The sequence below is a fragment of the Lineus longissimus genome, chromosome 9, assembly GCF_910592395.1.
Source record: "Lineus longissimus chromosome 9, tnLinLong1.2, whole genome shotgun sequence".
Classification (NCBI taxonomy): Eukaryota; Metazoa; Nemertea; class Pilidiophora; order Heteronemertea; family Lineidae; genus Lineus; species Lineus longissimus.
Genome location: NC_088316.1, coordinates 18,720,150 through 18,739,960, shown reverse-complemented (window position 1 = coordinate 18,739,960; position 19,811 = coordinate 18,720,150). Strand labels below are relative to the sequence as shown.

At 41.6% G+C, this 19,811-nt stretch overlaps 2 protein-coding genes across 6 annotated transcripts in view; one reads left to right on the top strand and one right to left on the bottom strand.

Annotated features, from left to right (window-relative positions):
• Positions 1-12,376, bottom strand: part of LOC135493291 (glycine receptor subunit alpha-2-like) — a 53,095-nt gene extending 40,719 nt beyond the window's left edge. For 4 of the 5 annotated variants that reach the window (XM_064780510.1, XM_064780516.1, XM_064780517.1 and 1 more), the window contains exon 1: positions 12,028-12,376. The gene's annotated coding sequence lies outside the window, so the exon portion shown is untranslated. Of the gene's footprint in view, positions 1-471; positions 624-12,027 lie in introns of those variants that run through there. The other variant, XM_064780515.1, reaches the window with a different exon arrangement.
• LOC135493290 (monocarboxylate transporter 14-like) lies at positions 1-19,796 on the top strand. The gene is made up of 5 exons (XM_064780508.1): positions 1-32; positions 17,559-17,887; positions 18,057-18,200; positions 18,400-19,185; positions 19,483-19,796. The coding sequence occupies exons 2-5, from the start codon at positions 17,575-17,577 to the stop codon at positions 19,668-19,670; spliced, it is 1,431 nt and encodes a 476-aa protein (XP_064636578.1). The 5' UTR covers positions 1-32; positions 17,559-17,574; the 3' UTR covers positions 19,671-19,796.
• The last annotated feature ends 15 nt before the right edge of the window (positions 19,797-19,811 follow it).

Here is a 19,811-nt window from a genome sequence, read left to right as displayed (position 1 = left end):
TTCACAACCCTTACAAACGACAAACTACGAAGGTAAGTGGCCCCATCAAGTTCATTCATTCAAGCAACACTCCTAATCGTTCATCTTCTATTAAAGTTGCACGAGGAATTGGAAAAAATACACTAGTGAGGGAATAACGAACTATTGCACTGCATATCCAACTCATTATTACAAACACTCATCCCAGGAAGTTTTAAACAATACCTGGTGTAATAATTGGCATGCTAGTTGCTCTTAGCGCCTACCTTGTACGCTGTGAAAAAGCTTTAAGGTAAAAAAAAAGGCGAAACATGATAGGAAATGTTTAAGTTGTTATCTATTTTAAAACCACATTTTAGATTGGATTGTTCGTGGGATAAACAACAGAAAAAAAGTCAATTCATTAAGGCCATTTTGCTTCATCATCTTATAGCCGCAACTGATAGGAACTAAGTTATATGATACGACCATTACTGTCTTCTCATCTCTTACCTTGAAATAGTTAGTATGAGATCCTTCTTGGCGTCGAAAGAGTCATGGAGGCAATGGTCGTATTTAATTCCGCAGGAAGTCAAACAAAATAATTGGACAATTCAATCGCTGAAAGGCTAAATTTAATGTCATTTAGTGTCGGTGATTGTCCTGTTTGTCTCTCAGCCAGTCTCGCTATGCGGATCTTGGCGGGATGAACCTGTTGTCTTGAGCGCCCCTACATAATTCGTAGGAGAAAACTGTGTTGCTTGTTCATCTTGCGAAGATTCCAAAAGATGTTTTCTTAAATTTTTCCAGTATATCGGCTGCGCTGATAAATTACTGTCGGAGGTATTTTGCCATTCCGCAAACAGTCACAGTTGTTGGTTGTATGTCATCTTGTCACTAAAATAAGCTAGCGTTTTGTTAATTTGTTACACTTTTTGTCTGAGAAACAGACAGAGATGTAGAAGAAAAGGATAGCAATGTGCTACGAGGTAATCTTCTTGATTTCTTTCTAGTGTGCCACTGACGTGTTTTGAATGGATTGCAATTTGAAACCGCCTTGTTATGATTGCTTCTTCACCAAATGCACAAAGGAAAGAAACATGTAAAAGAGGACAGGCATGCCTCGCTTCATCGAATTGGCGTGGTGGGATGCATGCATGCCCGTAGCTATGAGGGGGGGGGGGGGGGGGGCACAAACCTGCCAACTACCACGTGTTTGAAGGCCCTTCGTTATTGATTGCTAATACGAGAATGAATTTGGAAGACAGGCGGATCTTGTTGACTGGTGTCAAAGCTCGTTAGACCGAGGTAGAGCGCTCAATTTACCGCAAAAACGTCAAGGCCTACATTCCCGAATAACATTGGTATGCTTTAAATACTTCTTGGTGATGAACAAGCCTATAGGGTTCCAGAAAGATGAATGCGGGGCGCCGAAGGTAGTCTAACAATAGTGTTTCAGGGTGAGAACGAGACCGAGTTGAAAACATAAGAAAACATGTACGATATGCTCAATATGAATATTTCCATTTTATGTGCAAATCGAAAACTGTAGGCCTACAGCTGTAGAAAAGATGGTGACTTGGCAGTCGACAGCTGATGTATAGTGTTGATATGTATAATTCGGGACGTCGCTTAGTATCAATAGTGATTGTATTCTAGAAGCATTCGGCTACAGAAGCGAATTTAGGAAACGATCCTGATCTACAAAATGATCACCCATGACCATACTGCCGATTTGCTCGCTAATTTCATTGTTGACACGTCCGGAGTAGCCTTGACGGCTCATGTGGATGTCTCTTTGATAAGGTTCAATCAGCCGTCGGGTTTATACCAGCGCTTCCCATCTGGAATGGTGAGACAGACGCGGCATCATTTGTCATTCAATCACAACATTATCCATTGAGGCGACCAGGGACTTATCTGGGATCAGGCTTGATCCAAGGCGAACGAGTGACCAATGTCACATCGACAAATTGCCTATGACAGTGTTCCCGCAGGTGATGTTTGTGTTGACCGGTAGACCAAGGTTAATGATACTAAAACTCGACATCAGCTACCGTATCTGTCGTAATCCACACTCGGAGGGCTGGGGAGGGGTAGTTGGAAGGGCGCGGAGCATTCTGCCACGTTTGAACACTTTCGTGTTAGACTGAATACATTCTTATGTCAAAGAATAATACTGGCAAGGGACTCATTCCAGGCGTAACATACATATTTACCACCAGTCCCCTTGGCAGAAGCTTTCCCAAAATGACCCTTCATCTCCTCGCCAAACGATTACTTGGGAACAAATAGACAATACCCTTCACCCCTTAATCGTCGTTTATACAAACGTATCGTCACTTGGGACGTAGCGAATCAGTTTTCGTCAATCAGAAAATGGCCACGTCAGTTGGCTTTATTTCCGTAGCATCAACATTTCCCTCAGGTAAGGGCATCCATCACCCGTCAGACAAATGGCATAGTATATTTCCTTGAGTATTGTCAGCTATCCTCCTAATAGTCACTTTTCGTGATCAAAGTGATCATCAACAAAGATCTTCTTGTATCGCGGTTACATGCCGGTTCCTTTGTAGGGATACCAGACGGTCATGGGCTGATTTATGCAGATGTGATCAGCGCCATAAGGTAATGTCCGATATGGAAACATGTAAGGCCGTCTTATGAATTTAAATTACAAGGACTTATTGTGGAAAAGGAATGTTGCCACATATGTCTACAATATCAGACTTTAACTCACTGATTTGTACGATGAGCTTGAATCTAATGCATTGCCTTAATTTGTTCAAGGACCTGTGTACACAGAAGAGAACAATGCGAGTTCAATATTCTACGTTCATGAATATTGTTTGGTGAGATAAATTTGAACTGCCCTATGATATTGACCAACTGCCTACATTGTACTTGCTGAGCTTTGCTATAGGTATATTTACTTGCCACTACTTTACCGGGGTTCACGGCAGGTCTCACATCAAAACAGACGGAAAACACCTGCCAAGACTGTAGTGGATGTGGAATTTCAAGAAAAACAATCCGAATCAAAATATTTATTCTGGATTATCTATCTTGAATTAATACATTGGATTCCAACAGACGCGCATCTTCCTTGCCAATTAGGCATGCAACGCAAATGACAGCATTATCAGTAACACTATTCGAGATGTATGTGGATGACCCAAGTATTCATGAAAAGGAGCATCTGTGTGGCAGTACGTGCATCACGTTAACTAAGTCAGAGACTCGAACAGAAGCACGAAGCACCTCGCAAACGAGCGATAGGACACTACCGCAATATCTTTTTTGGAATCTCCTGATGGTTTGGCGTTAGAATTGTCGATATGACATGAAGGGTATCATTTTGCACGATATGGTCAAATTCCTCGAGGAAGAGAAGGACAAGCATGCGGGGAATGTCACCAGAAATGCAGATGACCGTAGAAACGAAGCCTTGGGCACTTCTGTTACGACACAGTATGAAGACAAAATGCTAAACGGACACCTTCTTGTTTCCGATATTACAAAATATCTCCTGCCATGCCAGGGGCACATTGGAAGAAGAAAGACTTATGTTTTGGCTTCTCACTGCATTTATTCAAGGCTGATGTTATGCCTCGTTTATTAAGCTGTTGAGCTGACTGCTGACGTGCATGTGCCAGGGTAAACTATCCTATGCCGCCAATGAACTAGCCTGCCTTCTAAAATGTATTTTGTATGCCCTTTTCACCGGCTTGAACATTTGGTAACTAAAGGGTGAATCTTCACGGGAGATTTTGGTCATTTCGCAAAAGTGTGATTGCCGTATTACATGGGGATACTGGTGGATGATAAGCAAACATATAGTTGCACTCCGTACAAGGAATGGAGAGAGAAGCTTCAAGTGTGAAGGGATCGTCGACCAATTATTGGCAAAGGTCTAGTCTTTGGCCATGATACCTTTGTGGCGATGAAGAATATGATGATGGAGGACGATGTACATAGTCAGTGCCTCAATTCGATAGTTTCATATGCTTCATTATGGTATCGTGCGCTGACCAATTACTGTGGATGTAATCCCATTGCCAACGTCATTCCATTAATCTTGATATGATTTATACACAGTTGTTTTTAAAAATCAAAGTCAATTTACTTGGCAGCCAGATGGGTTTCAGACACGACAGCACGCTTGACTTTGGTTGTCAAAAAGCCATAATAAATCAGTATAAAGCCCGGAAACTTGTCATACCTCAAGTGGTTTTAGGCCATTTATGACAATTCTTGGTAATTTCGCCGAAATTATAACCCATGGTATTTGACAGACAAATCCATTTCAATAAAGAACAAGGTCGATCGGTCGACATAAAAGTGAGTTGCAATGAATAGATGAAGGATGGGTTTCAGTGCCCGGCTACCCATCGCCCACGCGCACATGATCACAACTGTTACCTCAGACATGTCAGAATAGCTCAGTAGGAGAGCTTACACGTGCTTCTTAATACACTATACCACATCTCCTTCAACATAGAACAATGCCCTAATACTAAACTTACCAAGTTATTTATCATGTTCACTATATCATTAAGATTAACGAAGGCAACCAAAGGAATGAAGGTCCTTTTAGAATATATCACAAGAAAATTTGACTCGATTATCACATGCATTCGCAAATTCAAGTGGACAGATGCCTGCATTAATACAGGCCTACCACACACTACATGTGTTCGCCTTGCCATTTAGGCAGGGACTGACTTTGAGTACACGCGTATAATACGTTACGCCATCAAGCGAGCCGTGTTATGCAAATGTGCCATTGACAGTGACACATACATGAAATGCTGACCATGCAGTATAGTAGCTACGCGCACGGGTGTGACGGTGAATAGCTTTAGGTCGAGACAAAGGTTTTTGGTGCGGATTAGTTAGAACTTTATTGTCTGCATTGTGTGACGACAATTGTGATTAGGTTCTGACTTCGTGATCTTCAGCTTTTCGTTTGGGGTAGTGAGCCTTTTGTGAAAGCTTGTCTTTGTTCTTGGCTGGGGATATCCTTCCCTTTTATGAAAGTTTCAGTGACAAAGTGGTGCTGTGAAATGGCGAAATGTCTTTTGTTCCTCTTGTCAACAAACACTGCCAACAAGTGCAATGGCCCTGGAACTACTATATCATCTTCACTGTATCATACTGAAGGAAAACCATATTGCACTCTTTAGAGAAAGGTTCGGGAAGGACCAACTTGGAAACTGAAAATGTGTGAAAAAAATCCGAGGGGATTCGAACTATCGACCTCCTTGTGATACATCAACACTATTTTCGTCTGAGTTTCTTATAGTGAACAAATAGCCAACATTAGCGAATTTGTAGTCGAAATGGTATTTTAGGGGTCGCTATTATATCGTACTGATGGAAAGACTGGGCGGTGTATTTCAGTCAGTTCAGCTTGAGTTTTCAGTCCTGGTGATTGATTGAATTACGTATGAGGCAATCACTTCGGCTTATTCAAATTAGAACAATCAATCCCTCGGAAATTTGAACGTACTTATCTGCCGAATGCGATATGGCTAATTGGTCAAGTTGGAGCAAAATGTTTGACTGGTCGTAAAGGCCGTCGGAACTAATTGTTTAAGTGGGGTTGCGAAGATTATACGAGTGGTAGAAGAGCATCATTGATGATTTACCACTTTCTACCCCTTTTAGGGCGAGTTATGGAATACCAAATATCAAGTAGAAAAAGGGCAGACCTTGAACCTGGCCTGGTCGCATGTTATTAGATTGTATTTTTAACGCTTTGTTAAGGTATCATTTGAATTCAAACAGTTACCAAAAGCGACCCATACTTGTATTTGCATACCGGCTTTTGTAGGGGACCGGCAGAGATTTTATCAATGTTGAATTCTTGCTAACTTTGGTTAGTAGTCATCCTACGTAGTGTTCTAAACGCCTCATAGAATATCGACTCCGAGTAACATCCACTGACCAGAGGATTGCACACTCGATTGCACTTTAAGTAGAACGAATTTCATGGAATAGGATGATTTACGGCGTTATGTCTATATCAAATTGAGATATGAAATATGAACAAATTCGTCTGAATATTCTCTCAGCAGGTAACAGAATACCTGTCACTCGGTGAGGATTTGAGGATTTGAGTATAAGCAGGTAGGGCGTTTAATGGTGATCTATGGAGCAATCGCGGAAGTTGATGTGCGGTTGTAATATCGAGCGGCATCTGAAAAGCACACATTTTATCCTCTGATTTGGCAGTCCATGGGGTCATTATTCTCTTCCGTCTTCTCCCTTTGTAAAAGTCTATCTGGCTACCTTCGAGTGACTGACACAGAGCGCCATCGATTTATCGCCAGAGATGACACGGCTATAGGCTAGTGGCATTTCAAGAGGCCACAAGGCCGCTATCGACCAGATGCAACAATTGGGTGTTCATTAAGAACTTCAAAGAGAGTTGCAGAAATCAGATAGAGGACTGACTTTTCTAGGTGTGGACCGTATAAGCCTCGCCTGAAAGTCTCAGCTGGACGCCTTTGATGGGAAGCCCTATTCGTGTATATGGTTGAAAGATGGGACGTCTGGACTAGGTGATGGTATTCAATGTGCTGATTGATTAGACATGGTGATGAGAAGTATGAAAATAGACGGCGTGGACATTGACACCATGTACCAGCAAATTAAAAGTTGGTTGTTAATAAGTAATGTGTGCGTCGATGTGATCATATTGGTCGTTAGAATCCATGCTGCCGTACTAAGCCATCCATTTCATCTCTTACTAAAAATGCCACTCGATTCTCCTTTCTCTTTCTTCTTTTCGCATCACAAATTGAACCTTTCGCTTTCTTGTTCAACAATGTATTACACCCTGTGGTTGCTCTTCAGCTCGCAAAATACAATTTACTCGATAATCGTGTACAAATTGTCAACATGGAAAACCTATCAAGCTATTCGCAAAAGGGGCTCCTTACAAAATGCCAAATCCGGCATTTCGTCCAATTTACTCAATTTGTTTCTTTTCTCCATCGAATGAGCCAAAGATCAAAGTACTGCTATAATGATGTTTGGCATGGTATAAATACAAGGTACCGGGGCTAACATCTGGTGAACTATATTGAGCATATAATCGTTCCTGTTGAAAGAATGACGGGGTGGATGAAAACATAGTTCTTTGATATGTTTGTGTTCAGGCGCATTGTTTGTTGGTGCATTTTTTTTTGTGATCTTGGATCTTTTGGCAAGGCTAGACTTTACATTTGTCACCCTCGCGCTGCCTGAGCTGTTAATTGTTTTCGACGTCCAACTTTTTCCTGGCGACTGATTGAGAAAATCATGATGAATCATCGCTATCGTAGACCGAAATTACACGATTTGCTGTCGATCGATCGTCAAATGTCGATTTTACTGGCAAACAATGAGGTGTTGTTGAAAATCGGTCGCGATAAGACCAAGTCACAACCAGAAAGCCAATAAGTATACAGATCGCTTGAAAACTGGCCTGAAGTATCGAATATTCAATATTGTGATATTATGCCCACACATATATTTTATCAAATAATACGGGATATGCAGAGAAAAAAACCATTTTGAAAAATACTGGATATACGGGAACAGTGGGTTGTGATCTCTTGTATGTTCACAACATTCGCTATAGTGTGATCTCGAGACAAACCCTGTCTCCACACAATTAGAGATGAGGCGATTTCGTGGCGAACGGTATCCTGCCTATATAAGGAATAACTTAACAACGTTCTTCTTGATGTTGTCGTGATGTACCCGAACTAAAATCTCCACGGTTTTCATTCTAGGCTGCTGGTATTGAATCCGACGACTACTGCACTATTTCCTGATCAATTCCAACATCCTTTATCTGAAGCTTCAAGGCACCGCGTCGCCGACAAATCACGCTATTCCTGTAACACAATCCACTTGATTCAGTTTCTAGCCAGTAAATTGAATGCAGCAACTTCAAACATGGTTTCATCACATAGTGAATTTACCATGCTCATCTTTGGATGAGGAGTTTAAGAGTCAGATGATTCACAGGTGAAGACGTAGTCGCTGAGAAAATAAAAACAGCAGAGGAAAACCACTGCTAAAACATTTGCTTAAATTTCTTTTTCAAGAATTTAGATCTCTATGACTTTTGAAATAATTTCAAACACACAAAATGAACAGGACTGGTGAATTCATGTCGAAATGTTTTAGAAACCATGTAAAAAGTGGCAACGGCTTATCCTATGACCCTGTAAAGTCCTGACTAACGAAAAACAAGCGTCGGAATTGCGTCGATTGCTGACCGGGTGTGGGGAGAGGGAGGGTAGCGTTGCTTTAGACCAAGTGAAAAAAGATCCTGTAGATACGAAGCATTAACCTTGGTGTCAGTGAAGCATTCAATGAAAAATTTCTGTATTGTAAAAAAAACACGCATATACTGTTTACCAGGCGTGGTCATCTGCATTCAAGAAAAGGTCGATGATTCAAAGAAACATCATCAGTGATGCCTACGGCGACCAGGTTTATATTGAGTATGAACAATGTGTACCCCACCCCCACATACGTCAACACGGTCTTTAATAATGAAAACTCGTGGTTACTGCATGGGGGGATAGGCGACAATCTACAATGTACATGGATATGTCAAGTATCTGGTTTCGTTGTACCCAAGAAGCAGTATGCCATGAGGTTGCATTGTGTTGGTCGAAAAGCCATTTAAGTTCAAAAACCTTTATTTCTTTCATAGAGCGTACGGTGGGATTGCGCGAATGTGACGCATATGGTTATCTTTGCTCAGAACGCGGTGGACAGTCAGTTTAGTCTAGACGGTTTCATTTTTCTTTGGTGCCGTTCCAAAAATGGGTAAACATTCAATTCCATAGATGTCGTCTCGTTCAGAAAGAAATGTTATAACTCGAGGGGGAAAACAACATGAAAGTTACGCGGGAACACGCCCAGTGGCGTCTGATCGCGCCATGTAATTAGATTCCTCGCCAAACTCGAACAATTTCCGATCAAAAAGTGGCGCTGCTTATAACCTGAGCCTCGCAGGTGTCGACTTGAATATAGTTACAGAACTTTTGTTATTAAACTTCTGGCTCTGTTCGTCACCTTACCAGCTGCAGAACGGCTATCACACCATGTTGTATTGAATGAATGGTCCCGTAACACCTTGGACGGAAATCATCACGAATGGTATAGTCAATAACCGTTGTCGGAATGATGTTGCGAGGTAATATAATGCATCAATGAAGTGGCTTAATGTCGACTGAGCAATGTTTGAGCCGATGTATTTTACTTATTCAAGAAGTTCAATTATTTTTTCCGAATCTTTAAATGGATTCCCTCATTTCCGACTGAGAAGTGTTACATTTAAGGCTTTGTTTTTCTGGAATAACAGTTATTGATCAGCAAAGAACTTGCCATTGATCATCGGTATCGTCTTCTTCAAAATATTCTACTTATTAGGTTGATAATAGCCTATATTTTATTGCGTATCAAATAGAAGTTAAGTGAAACTGATAGGAAGAAAGATATATGATTGAATAGTGTTCCCTATTAGAGAATGGAGAGAGGCCAGAATCAAACTTCATCCCCTGATCATAACTGAGATGATATCATACCAGTGGCCGAACTTGACTCCAGGTATCCCAGACCTCTAGGCTAATACTCCCTTACCCGCAGGTGTCATCAGCGAGAATTAATGACTACCGAGGAACGGCCTGACACGTTGAAGAGAGACATTTTAGAGACTACGGAAATTGCTCCTAATTCCCTTCCAGAGATAAGGTGTCTCTTCGCAGGAAGACCAATAGAGTATTAATTTGATTAACGCTACTTTTGGGTTACCATGATAGTCGTACCCTTCGATCGTTTAATTAGGAGTTAGCCACCGTTGAAGGAGTAACGGGGTGTTCTAAAAGGCCTTTGTCACTGGATTTCAATGTTTGTAATGTAAAATAGCAGTGGTCTTGGTGTCGCAGCCAAGGACCATTTGGTGAATGTTCACTTTTTGGCCTGTCAGAAGATATCTAGTTTTGAACTTGATAATCCGCTGTTAGTCCTTGGCTGTCTAATAAAACCGCTAGGTAGAACGAAATGCGGAGAAATATCTATGGCCACGGTTACATAGGTCATCCGACAGAGCAAGCATGGCTGCAGAAAAGGTTGATCTCGTAATATGATTCTCCATCGGAGAAAATGAAGAAAAAAAATGTTGATGCCAATAAAATGGTTTTGTAATGTAAGTGGTCTACTAACCGGTCCAAATGAGATGGTGCTTTCCACGACGCACTCATTGGTCAACCGCGTGTACGATGGCGGAACTTTATCGAAATTGAATTTCGAAATGTTTTATTAGTGACCTATACGATCGATTTGTCTGCGTAGAATATTGCTGTCGTACGCCACCTTCCACTCTGTCGACGTAAATTATCGACTGGCTATGAACGCCTCCAGATATTTTTCTTTTCTCTCTTTATGCGACATTGCAGAACATCCCTTTTTCCTGGTCAAGCAATTGGGAAAGAAACCCCGGAAGCCAACAGATAATTGTCTCAGAGAGTCTTTTGTTCTCTCATTGTCATGATTGCGAGTTATCAAATATTCGTCAGTTTCACCCGGAGTGGTCATTCGATGATTACCCTGGAGACAAAAGCTTGGTTATTGCGTGCTTGGACCAAAAGATTGCTAATTACAGTATGCATAAGAAATGCTACAAAGTTGTGAAGTCGGGAATTATCATGGGTAACAAGGTTGATATAGTATTATAACCGCCAGAAGACTTCTTTTGACCGATGAGTATTGCCTGACATAGACAGAGGCTAGTTTTGAATTGGGATACTCTGGTCAACTCCTGGTTGATGAATCAGGTGCTGATGAAAGTAGCTACGGCGACAGGTTGTCATGCCAGTGGTGATGGTCGAATCGTGCAATGCTGGTGAAATGCGCTAAAACGTATGCACAAAAACGGGAATGTGTCATTTACATTTCCAAACATCTGAAAAAAATATAGATATACTACTATATTCGTTTTGGATTTGCGAACACGAAAATTAGGTTGCACTACAAGCTAAGATTAGACTTTTCTGACCGGTATGCGATCTACGCTAGCAAAGCTAAGCAATACATTTCACATGTTCCGTCCATGCAGCATGTAACGGTTTACACGGACGGTTGAAAAATACTCCAATATGTACGAGTTAATTTTCGAGCGTAGAAAGTCCAGTTAATTGACCCATAGAACATGTAGACTGTGTCATTGAATGATAAAAGCTTTTTCTTGCAACACGTCCACATTAGTAGCGATATGAAAGGGAGTCTACAAGCGTCTGTCATGTGAAAAGTGACGGTTCCGATCTAATCGGAGATTGCTGAAGCTGAGCTGTGGTGCGAATACCACTACAATAATGTTGTATAATGTGGCAAGGTCTTTCCAGGCGTTGGGGAACTTGTTTATTGGAGAAAAAGAGTAACTTCCATTAACACATGATGTGAATAACTTCAGCGTCGTAGTATCGTGATGCCATGGGGTGCAATCCAGCCACCTTGATGCTAACACTGAAGTGATGACCAACTTTTTCAGGCTTGGCAGCTCTGGATTAGGACGTTCATGTTTTGCCGAGGTAAACAATGCTCCTTGTCCTTCAGGAAGATATGGCATCAATGTATCGAATCGAGATCGGCAAGATTAGATTTGGGTATACGTACTTATTACAGCACACAGTAAAAACAAAACATAGTTTTCATGCAGTGTTTTATTATAATTTCAAACAAAAATTTATGCTTTATACGGCATTTGATCCGAGTCAGATGTAGTAGGCAGCGGTAATACGTAGGTGATAGGAAGTATGAAGTATGAAGGTCTATGGTGCCAACGGGCATGTGCTAATTAAGTTACGCGACACTTGTAATGACTTTTGATACTCAGCTACCGAAGAAATCGGGGATATTTCTAAAGAATGTCATCGATAAAATGCATTTAGTACATACTTTTACTTCGTCGTAAGTAGCTCTTCGTAAGGGTTGTGAACCCTGCCGAGTATTCAACGCAGGAAACACACGTGGCACTATTGAAAGCAATAGAAATTAACGTACCTGAAGTGAGATCCAACTTATAGCTGATATTTGTTGCTTCGTAGTGAGATTCCTCACACATTTCAAGTTCACATTTTTATCGAATAAATCGTTAAGCGAGTTAATCCATGCGATATCTTGAGCAGTAACAATCGTTACATCGTCCGCTAAACTTCTTCAACTTCCGATGCAAATATTTCAAGTGAGCTCCACTTCCAACACACTTTTGTCGAAATGTGGGGAAACAATAAAGGAATTGCTAGTTTTAAGTTCCGTCGGAGAATATTTTATTTACTGTCGTGACCTATCCAATTGTACTGACATCGTCCAAGTCTAAAACGATGTTTGCGCGAGAATCGATATTGCCCGTTTGACATGGGGATACGACGAGATTCGATTGGCTGTTGTGATGACTACACTAATCAATGGATGCACATATAACAAGTCTCACGCATTCCGGCACATCCGTTTTAAAGCATGGAGAGGTTGGGGGTGTTGTTATTTCTTGTGTGAGGCTACAACTACCGACATACTGTAAATCAAAGACGGTTCTCATAAAGACAGGTGCTCTTCCAATCTTGAAAGACCCAAAGCTGTTCATATCCAGTGTGGTGATGGGAATGAATACCCCGTTTAGAAATTGGCGAAAAACATGACATTTAGTTACGACAAAAAGTACAGTTTGTTCAATTAATTGAACTACCAGAGTTTCAAATATCCTAACCGCGAATGGCTGGATATCATAATATTTTGAATGCCGGAATTGGTGCTTGTTTAGTCTTGTCATCTAAGCCTCCTTTCGTAGAAGATATTGGTGCATCAGTTATCCTATTGTGTTTTCAATTATGGCATGTGTATTGTGTAGATTTGTCATGCGAATCGGGCCTAGTAGTAGTTGTATTGTGTTCTGACCTTCATGATGGCTCTAGTTTACAAAGCACGCTTCATACAAGTATCAAAATCAATATTTTTTTGCACTTGTGAAGATCGATAATCATACTGCATTGATTGAAGTTTTCATCAGTTCGCGTTTACGAGCCGCTGATATCATTTCGGTCATAAGTAGAGGCGAACGGTTTCGATTTACCGCCCTATCATCAAGAAGTAATGCGGTTCATCAACCAGTTACGGGATCCTGAACTGGACGACTTCATTGACCGTTGAAACCGTGGACTATTTATAGGATGACGTTACTGTTGCTGTTTATCGTGAGAGTTTTTAACCTCACCAATGTACTGTGGATGACGTTTCCAAAGTTTGGCATCGACTACGACCTCATGGGTCAAATGGAAATACTTGCCATACCAACTATTTCAGTCACTGACCCAACTTTAGTAAACTGCAGAACCATATGTTCGAAATGGTGGAAGTGATTAAACCTATGTTCGAATTGTCTTTCAGGCACTTGTGTAAAAAAAGCATTGGTCCGACAATTTCTATGCTTAGGGGAGGAGAGGGGTCAAACCCAGACCGGATGTTGAAGAATTGTGACATACTTCGACGTTATGGATGGTCTTAAGGCCTTGTCGGGGGCACTGTGTGTATACACTTCACTCTAGTTTCATCGATCTAAAGGTTCTGAATATTCAGATTTGGGTCCAAAATGAGCGACGTATGGTCGTTTGAATGCATTCGAACATTTTGGATAGACAACGATTTGGCGACTGTGCTGAGCCCATCCGGATATTCACCAATATTGATGGAAACACTCCCAGATGGATGGTGCACGTACGAATATTTATTTTTTTGCAATTGTGAAGATGTTCAAAACAGTTTGAATGTCATCATCAATGTCCATCATTTCTTTATATGATATTCCATTGTTAGTTACATTAGTCCTTTGAACAATATCGCAATATGGCAATGATTAGCCGTTGTAGTACTCGAAGGCAACAACTTGGCTACAACTGTATACGTTTACCAGAGGTTTACCGTCGTCCTTTTCTTATTGTCTGCCGTTGATCACAAAGAAACAAACACAATCATATTTTACTTGTATTGCGCGGAAATATTTATACTATTATGAAAAATATCAACATCCATAAGGGCACAGACCGTATGAATTGGTGTATATCCGTATTGGGTTGCATAGGCGACACTCATTCATGACGTCATATTTCGACCATCACATCACTTTGGCAAATACCTTTCCGTCAGCAACTAGTCGGTAACCTTCTTGTAGCCGAGCAGTTGTCCCGAAACTCCCGGACACAAGTTGGGGCACTTGACAATTGCCAAATGGTGTGAGGGCTCATGAAAGGGCCCGAATTCAAAATTTACATTATAGTGTTCACGTATGCATTAACGACAAAGGATGCCGCCCTCACGGAGTATTATTTATTCTGTTCTTGTCAAATCGATTCGAGTTTCATATCTGTTGTTGGTGTACTCCACATTTTGTAACACGACCCTGCCGGCGTGTGAGACCAACCTTACCACCGGCTCATGCTCAAGAGGCAAATCACGTCTTCATTGCACTGCGTCCTGCGTTCAGGACAACATTCGTGATGTCAGCTGCCGTAAATGTCGAAAGGAAGAGAAACTGGTGAGTCGCCATCTTTAGCCTTCCTGTGAGATCTCATGACATTTGGGTACGGTATCTCTGTGATCAACGAACACGAAGCAACGATCCATCCCTGTGTAAAGAATTGGCGAAAATGGCTTGACACAAGTTTGTTCATCTCTAGCTCCGCATACTGCCATCACGGTTTGTGCAGTTGTTTGTGAGCTTCCACCAGGGCATGCTGGATATAGTGCCCAAGAACCAAGGTAAAATTGGTTGTCCACGTCGAACAGGGTGGCCCAGAAAACTTTTCCCTTGCATAATAGGATTCAAGTGTGTATTCATTGTGTGAGGGAATAGTTTTCTGGGCCACCGTGTAGAGACTAGTAGTAAATATCTTATTGCTGTGGCGGCCTATGCACTGCTTTCCAGAAAAGGCAAATAGAGCACGAAATGTGTGTTGTGAGAAGCATGAGCCTTTCCTAGATAGCGCACCATTTCCTTTTTAACCTTGTGTCAGTCAAAATTCGCGTTTTCTTTTCCTTCATCGTAATCATTCAGAATGTCTGAGAAGCAAACTTTGGCAGTCCATTCGACTGGCATAGAGATTCTGCCAATGAAACCTAGAGTTCGTTGCGAGGATTGTGTTGGCAAGTGTTCCCCTCTCTTCTTCAATATGGAGCAGGTCTACTCGTAGTTTATACGACTGGCTTTACGAGAACAGAGGTCTTTTTATTTTGTGAAGATACGATTATCGATGTAGAACAAATAAATTGGCTTAACGCGGCATAATAATTTCAGCACTCACCAACAATAGATGATTTTACCCGCAAGTCTTTCAGTCGGCCAGTAGCCGCAATGTTTTCAGAAATGTTACGTTATCACATAGGAGATGGGTATTTTCTAGGCGTTTCGCGTTCGAGGGTACAGACCTATATTGTCGGGCCTCAATACCGACTTATCGTCATGTCTGAGTACTCGTCAAGAAATAGAGGGTCGATAGAGAAAGTGATTGGTTTTTGGGGTCCATACCTTCTTATATTATTGGTACCAAAAACGAAAAAGAAACTTGTTTACCAGTACCCGTCCAAGCTGGGCATTCGTTACAAATGCGGCTCGTACTATGTCAAACCCGTAGTTACTCGATTATGCATCAAGGGTAGCACTAAGTTTAAAGCCAGTTTTAGTGGGACACTTTTCCTGATCTGCCAAACAGGTCCTTCAGCGCAAATTGCAACCATACATGGCTTTTCTGGAGAAGGCAGGAAGATCAAAACCCATTTGATAAGGTCTCATCGGATAAAAGGAACCAAATTGCCCGATATCTTTTGGCTTCCATGGAAGGATGTCATTCTCTGGTCAAATAACAAGCTGCAAGTATTGGTATTCAACAGGACGAAGAACTATGACTTTTTTCGTTTGGAGATAACTCTGGGCGGGAGTTTCAAATTGACAGACATGCTCTATGAAGAACCAACACAATCGATTTTGCTAGTGACAAGGAACGAGCGGATGGCCTGGATTCACTACAATGCTTCCACCGCTTGGCCAAATCAGTCCATTGCAAGGGTCACAGGACACATCATAAACACTCAAGTATTTGATGGTTGTCCGCTAGGAACTTGTTATCTTGATCGAGATGGATACCTTCTAGGCGCGATTTTATCCAATCACTTTTTCAGCGGCAAGGGTTATAAGTTATATCGATTGGATGTTTATCAACCTCTATATTCATATTCATGATTACTAATCCAGGTATAGTACGCCTGTGAATGGCCTACATCGTCATTCCTTTGGTTCATGGAGAGGAATTCTCTCTGAGTGAAACTTAACAGAACGGAGTCGCATCGTCATCACAATACCATTCCTTAAAAAGTGCACTTTACCTTTGTTGACATTTACATGTAATCCGAAAAACTGCGGATTTTGGGCGCATAGAATGTGTTTGTTACACAGGTTAATTCTCTGCCTCATGCACACGAACGTGTTGTGTATTATAAGAATCGTGTCGAATCATTTTCGTGTTGGCCGCCTGCATGAGAATATCCTTTCCCTACCTCATCGTTCCGAGCGGTACCTGGGTCGAAAATCCAGATTGTCTGAGGATTCTTAGATCTTATTAAGTGTCGTGTACCTTTGCATGTACATTCGTTGCAAGATTTTTATGCGATTCTTCTATGAGATTCTATGAACTTGCTTTCCTTGTAAACAGTACATGCTTTTGATCGCTGCTGAAATGCCAATCTTGCCAGATTATTGCAGCCTCCAGAAACCATTGAAACGAGGTGACTGCAGCTTTCACCTTTCAGTTGACAACGCGACAGGCTGTAATAACTTACATCGAAATCAATATAACGCCTATGAAAAGTACACGGTTTCCCGCTGAAGTGGGTACGAGCCTTATCTCTGTCATGCCAAGTATGCTAGAATGAAAGCAAGGAGTAGATGACAAAAAGACACATTCCTCCTGCTCTTCATATTTCAGTCCATGGACGATTACGAAGATTCGTACCCCAAGTCTTTGCTCGTTTATTTGCTTTTTGGTAGTTCTGACCTATTTTTTAATCTGTTTGTGTTATTTTGTCTGCGAGAAAGAGGATTCCCAATATGCTAATACTAGTAATAACAGTGATCATGGTGTTAACCATTTTAACTGCAGATAGACGATTCTTATATCTATATATTCATATTCTTTCTCCGACTACCTGGAACTCGCCCTTTGATGTGTCTTCTATCAGTGCACAGCAGACCCGGTCAAGATCGACCACGTCGGGTACTTGTTGAATGCTTGTTATCGGCTGGTGGCCTAAATCAATAGTGATACCAAAATGAGTTTTTTAGACCAAGATATACATAGTTTAGATAGTTGGATCGAATCGACATATTGTGTAGACGCTATTTAGAAGAGTGAAGAACGATTTATATATACGTGTCTTACTCCAGTGTGAGACGCACCAAAACCGACTATTGTAGCGTTGGCTTACATGTGTTGTTGACATCAGCATGCAAGTTTGACCTTTCGATATTTGCATGTTTTTCCTTTCTGAAGGGTTGCTCTCGGCAAGATGGATCTCGATGTGGAGCCGCCTTCCCTTCCGATGCTTCCGTTTGCGGAGGCGGGAGATTGCCGAGAGACAATGGCACATTCGAGTTTAGTGGACGTCGGCTTGGAACATGATGAAGTCGGCTGTGACATTGAGGAGGAGGGAGGCACTCACGCCTGGCTCGTGGTGGCTGCCTGTTCGTTCGGACAATTCCTCACCGCTTCACTTATGGGATGGGGTATATTTTTGATAGTTTTCTTGGACCAGTTCGGCGAGTCAGTCTCTGAAACCTCTCTGGTCGGCTCAATATGCGTTGGATTCACGTTGGGGGCAGGTGAGTTGACATGCAATAAAAACACACCAAAATGTTCCTGTGATATTTACTTGTAGCATTCATTATCTTTCAATTAATGACATACGTCTTCAGGTCTAATACACTTTAACACTATCAAATGTTGCGTTTTATTGATACACCGTGTATAGCTCTATTTTCATCTTTTCAGGTCCTGTAGCCAGTACCCTGTGTAACCTGTTGACCCACCGGGTGACTTGTATCCTGGGCAGCATCATAATGACCACTGGCTACGTCATCAGCGCGTTTGCTCCCAATATTTTTGTACTCTACTTCTCCTACGGATTCTTAATAGGTAGATAAAGCCCGTCAATTTCATGAAATATTTCAACATGTATTAAGTTATGCTGTCAACCGTGTGTGCCTAAAGCCTGGGCAAGTAAAATGTTCCCATTCTGAAGACGGCATGTAAACTACAAGTATCATCACTGGATAAAAGGTGTGAATACGCGATCAGCTCAATGGGATGTTAAATCATGTCATTTTTCTTTTAGGTTCCGGTGGCGCATGTCTGGTGGTGTCATCCGGTGTCATGGCCAGCTTCTATTTCCAAAATAAACGCCAGCTCGTCACTGGTTTCGTCATAGCAGGCTGCGGTGTTGGAGGACTAGTCTTTCCCCTGATAGTGAACTATCTTGTTCTGGAGTTGACTTGGCGAGGTGCTATGCTGATTCTTGGTGGAATCTCCCTGCAAGGCTGCGTGGCAGGCGCCCTCATGCGACCCAAACAAACGAAACCTAAGAGGTTCAGTGGCCACACAGAGGAAACCAAAACAACCAAAAAACAAAAAAGCAAATTGGAAAACAAATTCTGCGACACATCCCTATTGAAAAACTGGATATTTCTAGCTTTTGCCTTGATCCAGTCTATTAGAGGCGTTCACAGCTTCATTGTCTTCACGACTTTACCAGATAGAATATTGTCTCAGGGTTTCACGCAGTCACAAGGTGCTCATCTGTTAGCCTTCGCCGGGATAAGCTCTACAATCGGAAGGGTACTTATAGGAGTGTTCGCCAATTATGTTCCTATAAAAGCAACGACTCTACTCGGCATCATGTGCTATTTACAAGCAGCATCCATTTTACCACTTGCTTTTGACCTTCCAAGTTTTGGCGTTTTATGTGTAATTTCGGCATTCTATGGCGCAGCGTACGGTATGTCCATGACCCTACTTCCGACAGCGACCATCGAGTTGTTCGGTCTGGACAGAACGACAGTTGCCTATGGATACTTTGTGTGTGGTGAAGGACTAGGTGGTTTTATTGGACCACCAATAGCAGGTATGTCTAGAATGGTTTTCCTTTCAGCACACTGTTAAACCAAATCAGTGTTTTAGAACAAAGCACTGTTATATCATAAGATGTAACGTAAAAAGTAATTGACCACGATTTACTACATGTACATGTTATAACTGATTTTAAAGGATTTTGTTTTTCTGCAGCGTCTGTCATCAAAAAAGGGGAATATCCTGAGGGATTCGCGAGTTTGGTGCCTCGCCCACATTACTTTAACTTTGTCATCGTATAACCGTTTGATTTTTTATATAATCATAGGAAGAGTTTTATTTTGTTTTTCAGGTGTTCTCTATGACGTCGCAGGGGCCTACTCTGCCTCCTTTCTCACAGCGAGTGCCATTGCCCTTCTAGGCGGTATTCTCAGCATACCTGTATATTTGGCACAGAGACGAAGGTTTCATGACATCCAGTTGCACGGAAGAAGCAATATGGACCCTGGTTCACTGGCAAAACAATCGATAGAACCTTGAATCTGTCTACAGACGTTTTAAAAGGAAATTCACTTCACAGATTTTGTAAATCAAACGACGCAAACAAAGCATTCACGATTGGCCTGCAGTAAACAATAGCAATTATCAAAATGATTGACAGGTGGTGAAGTGTTAAATTAA

What these genes read in the sequence shown, in the direction of transcription:
- LOC135493290 (XM_064780508.1), top strand. Translation starts at nt 17,575, where the DNA reads ATGGATCTCGATGTGGAGCCGCCTTCCCTTCCGATGCTTCCGTTTGCG. An exon ending in TGGATTCACGTTGGGGGCAG is followed by an intron (nt 17,888 to 18,056) that starts GTGAGTTGACAT and finishes TCATCTTTTCAG; the next exon opens with GTCCTGTAGCCAGTACCCTG. An exon ending in TATTGGACCACCAATAGCAG is followed by an intron (nt 19,186 to 19,482) that starts GTATGTCTAGAA and finishes TTTGTTTTTCAG; the next exon opens with GTGTTCTCTATGACGTCGCA.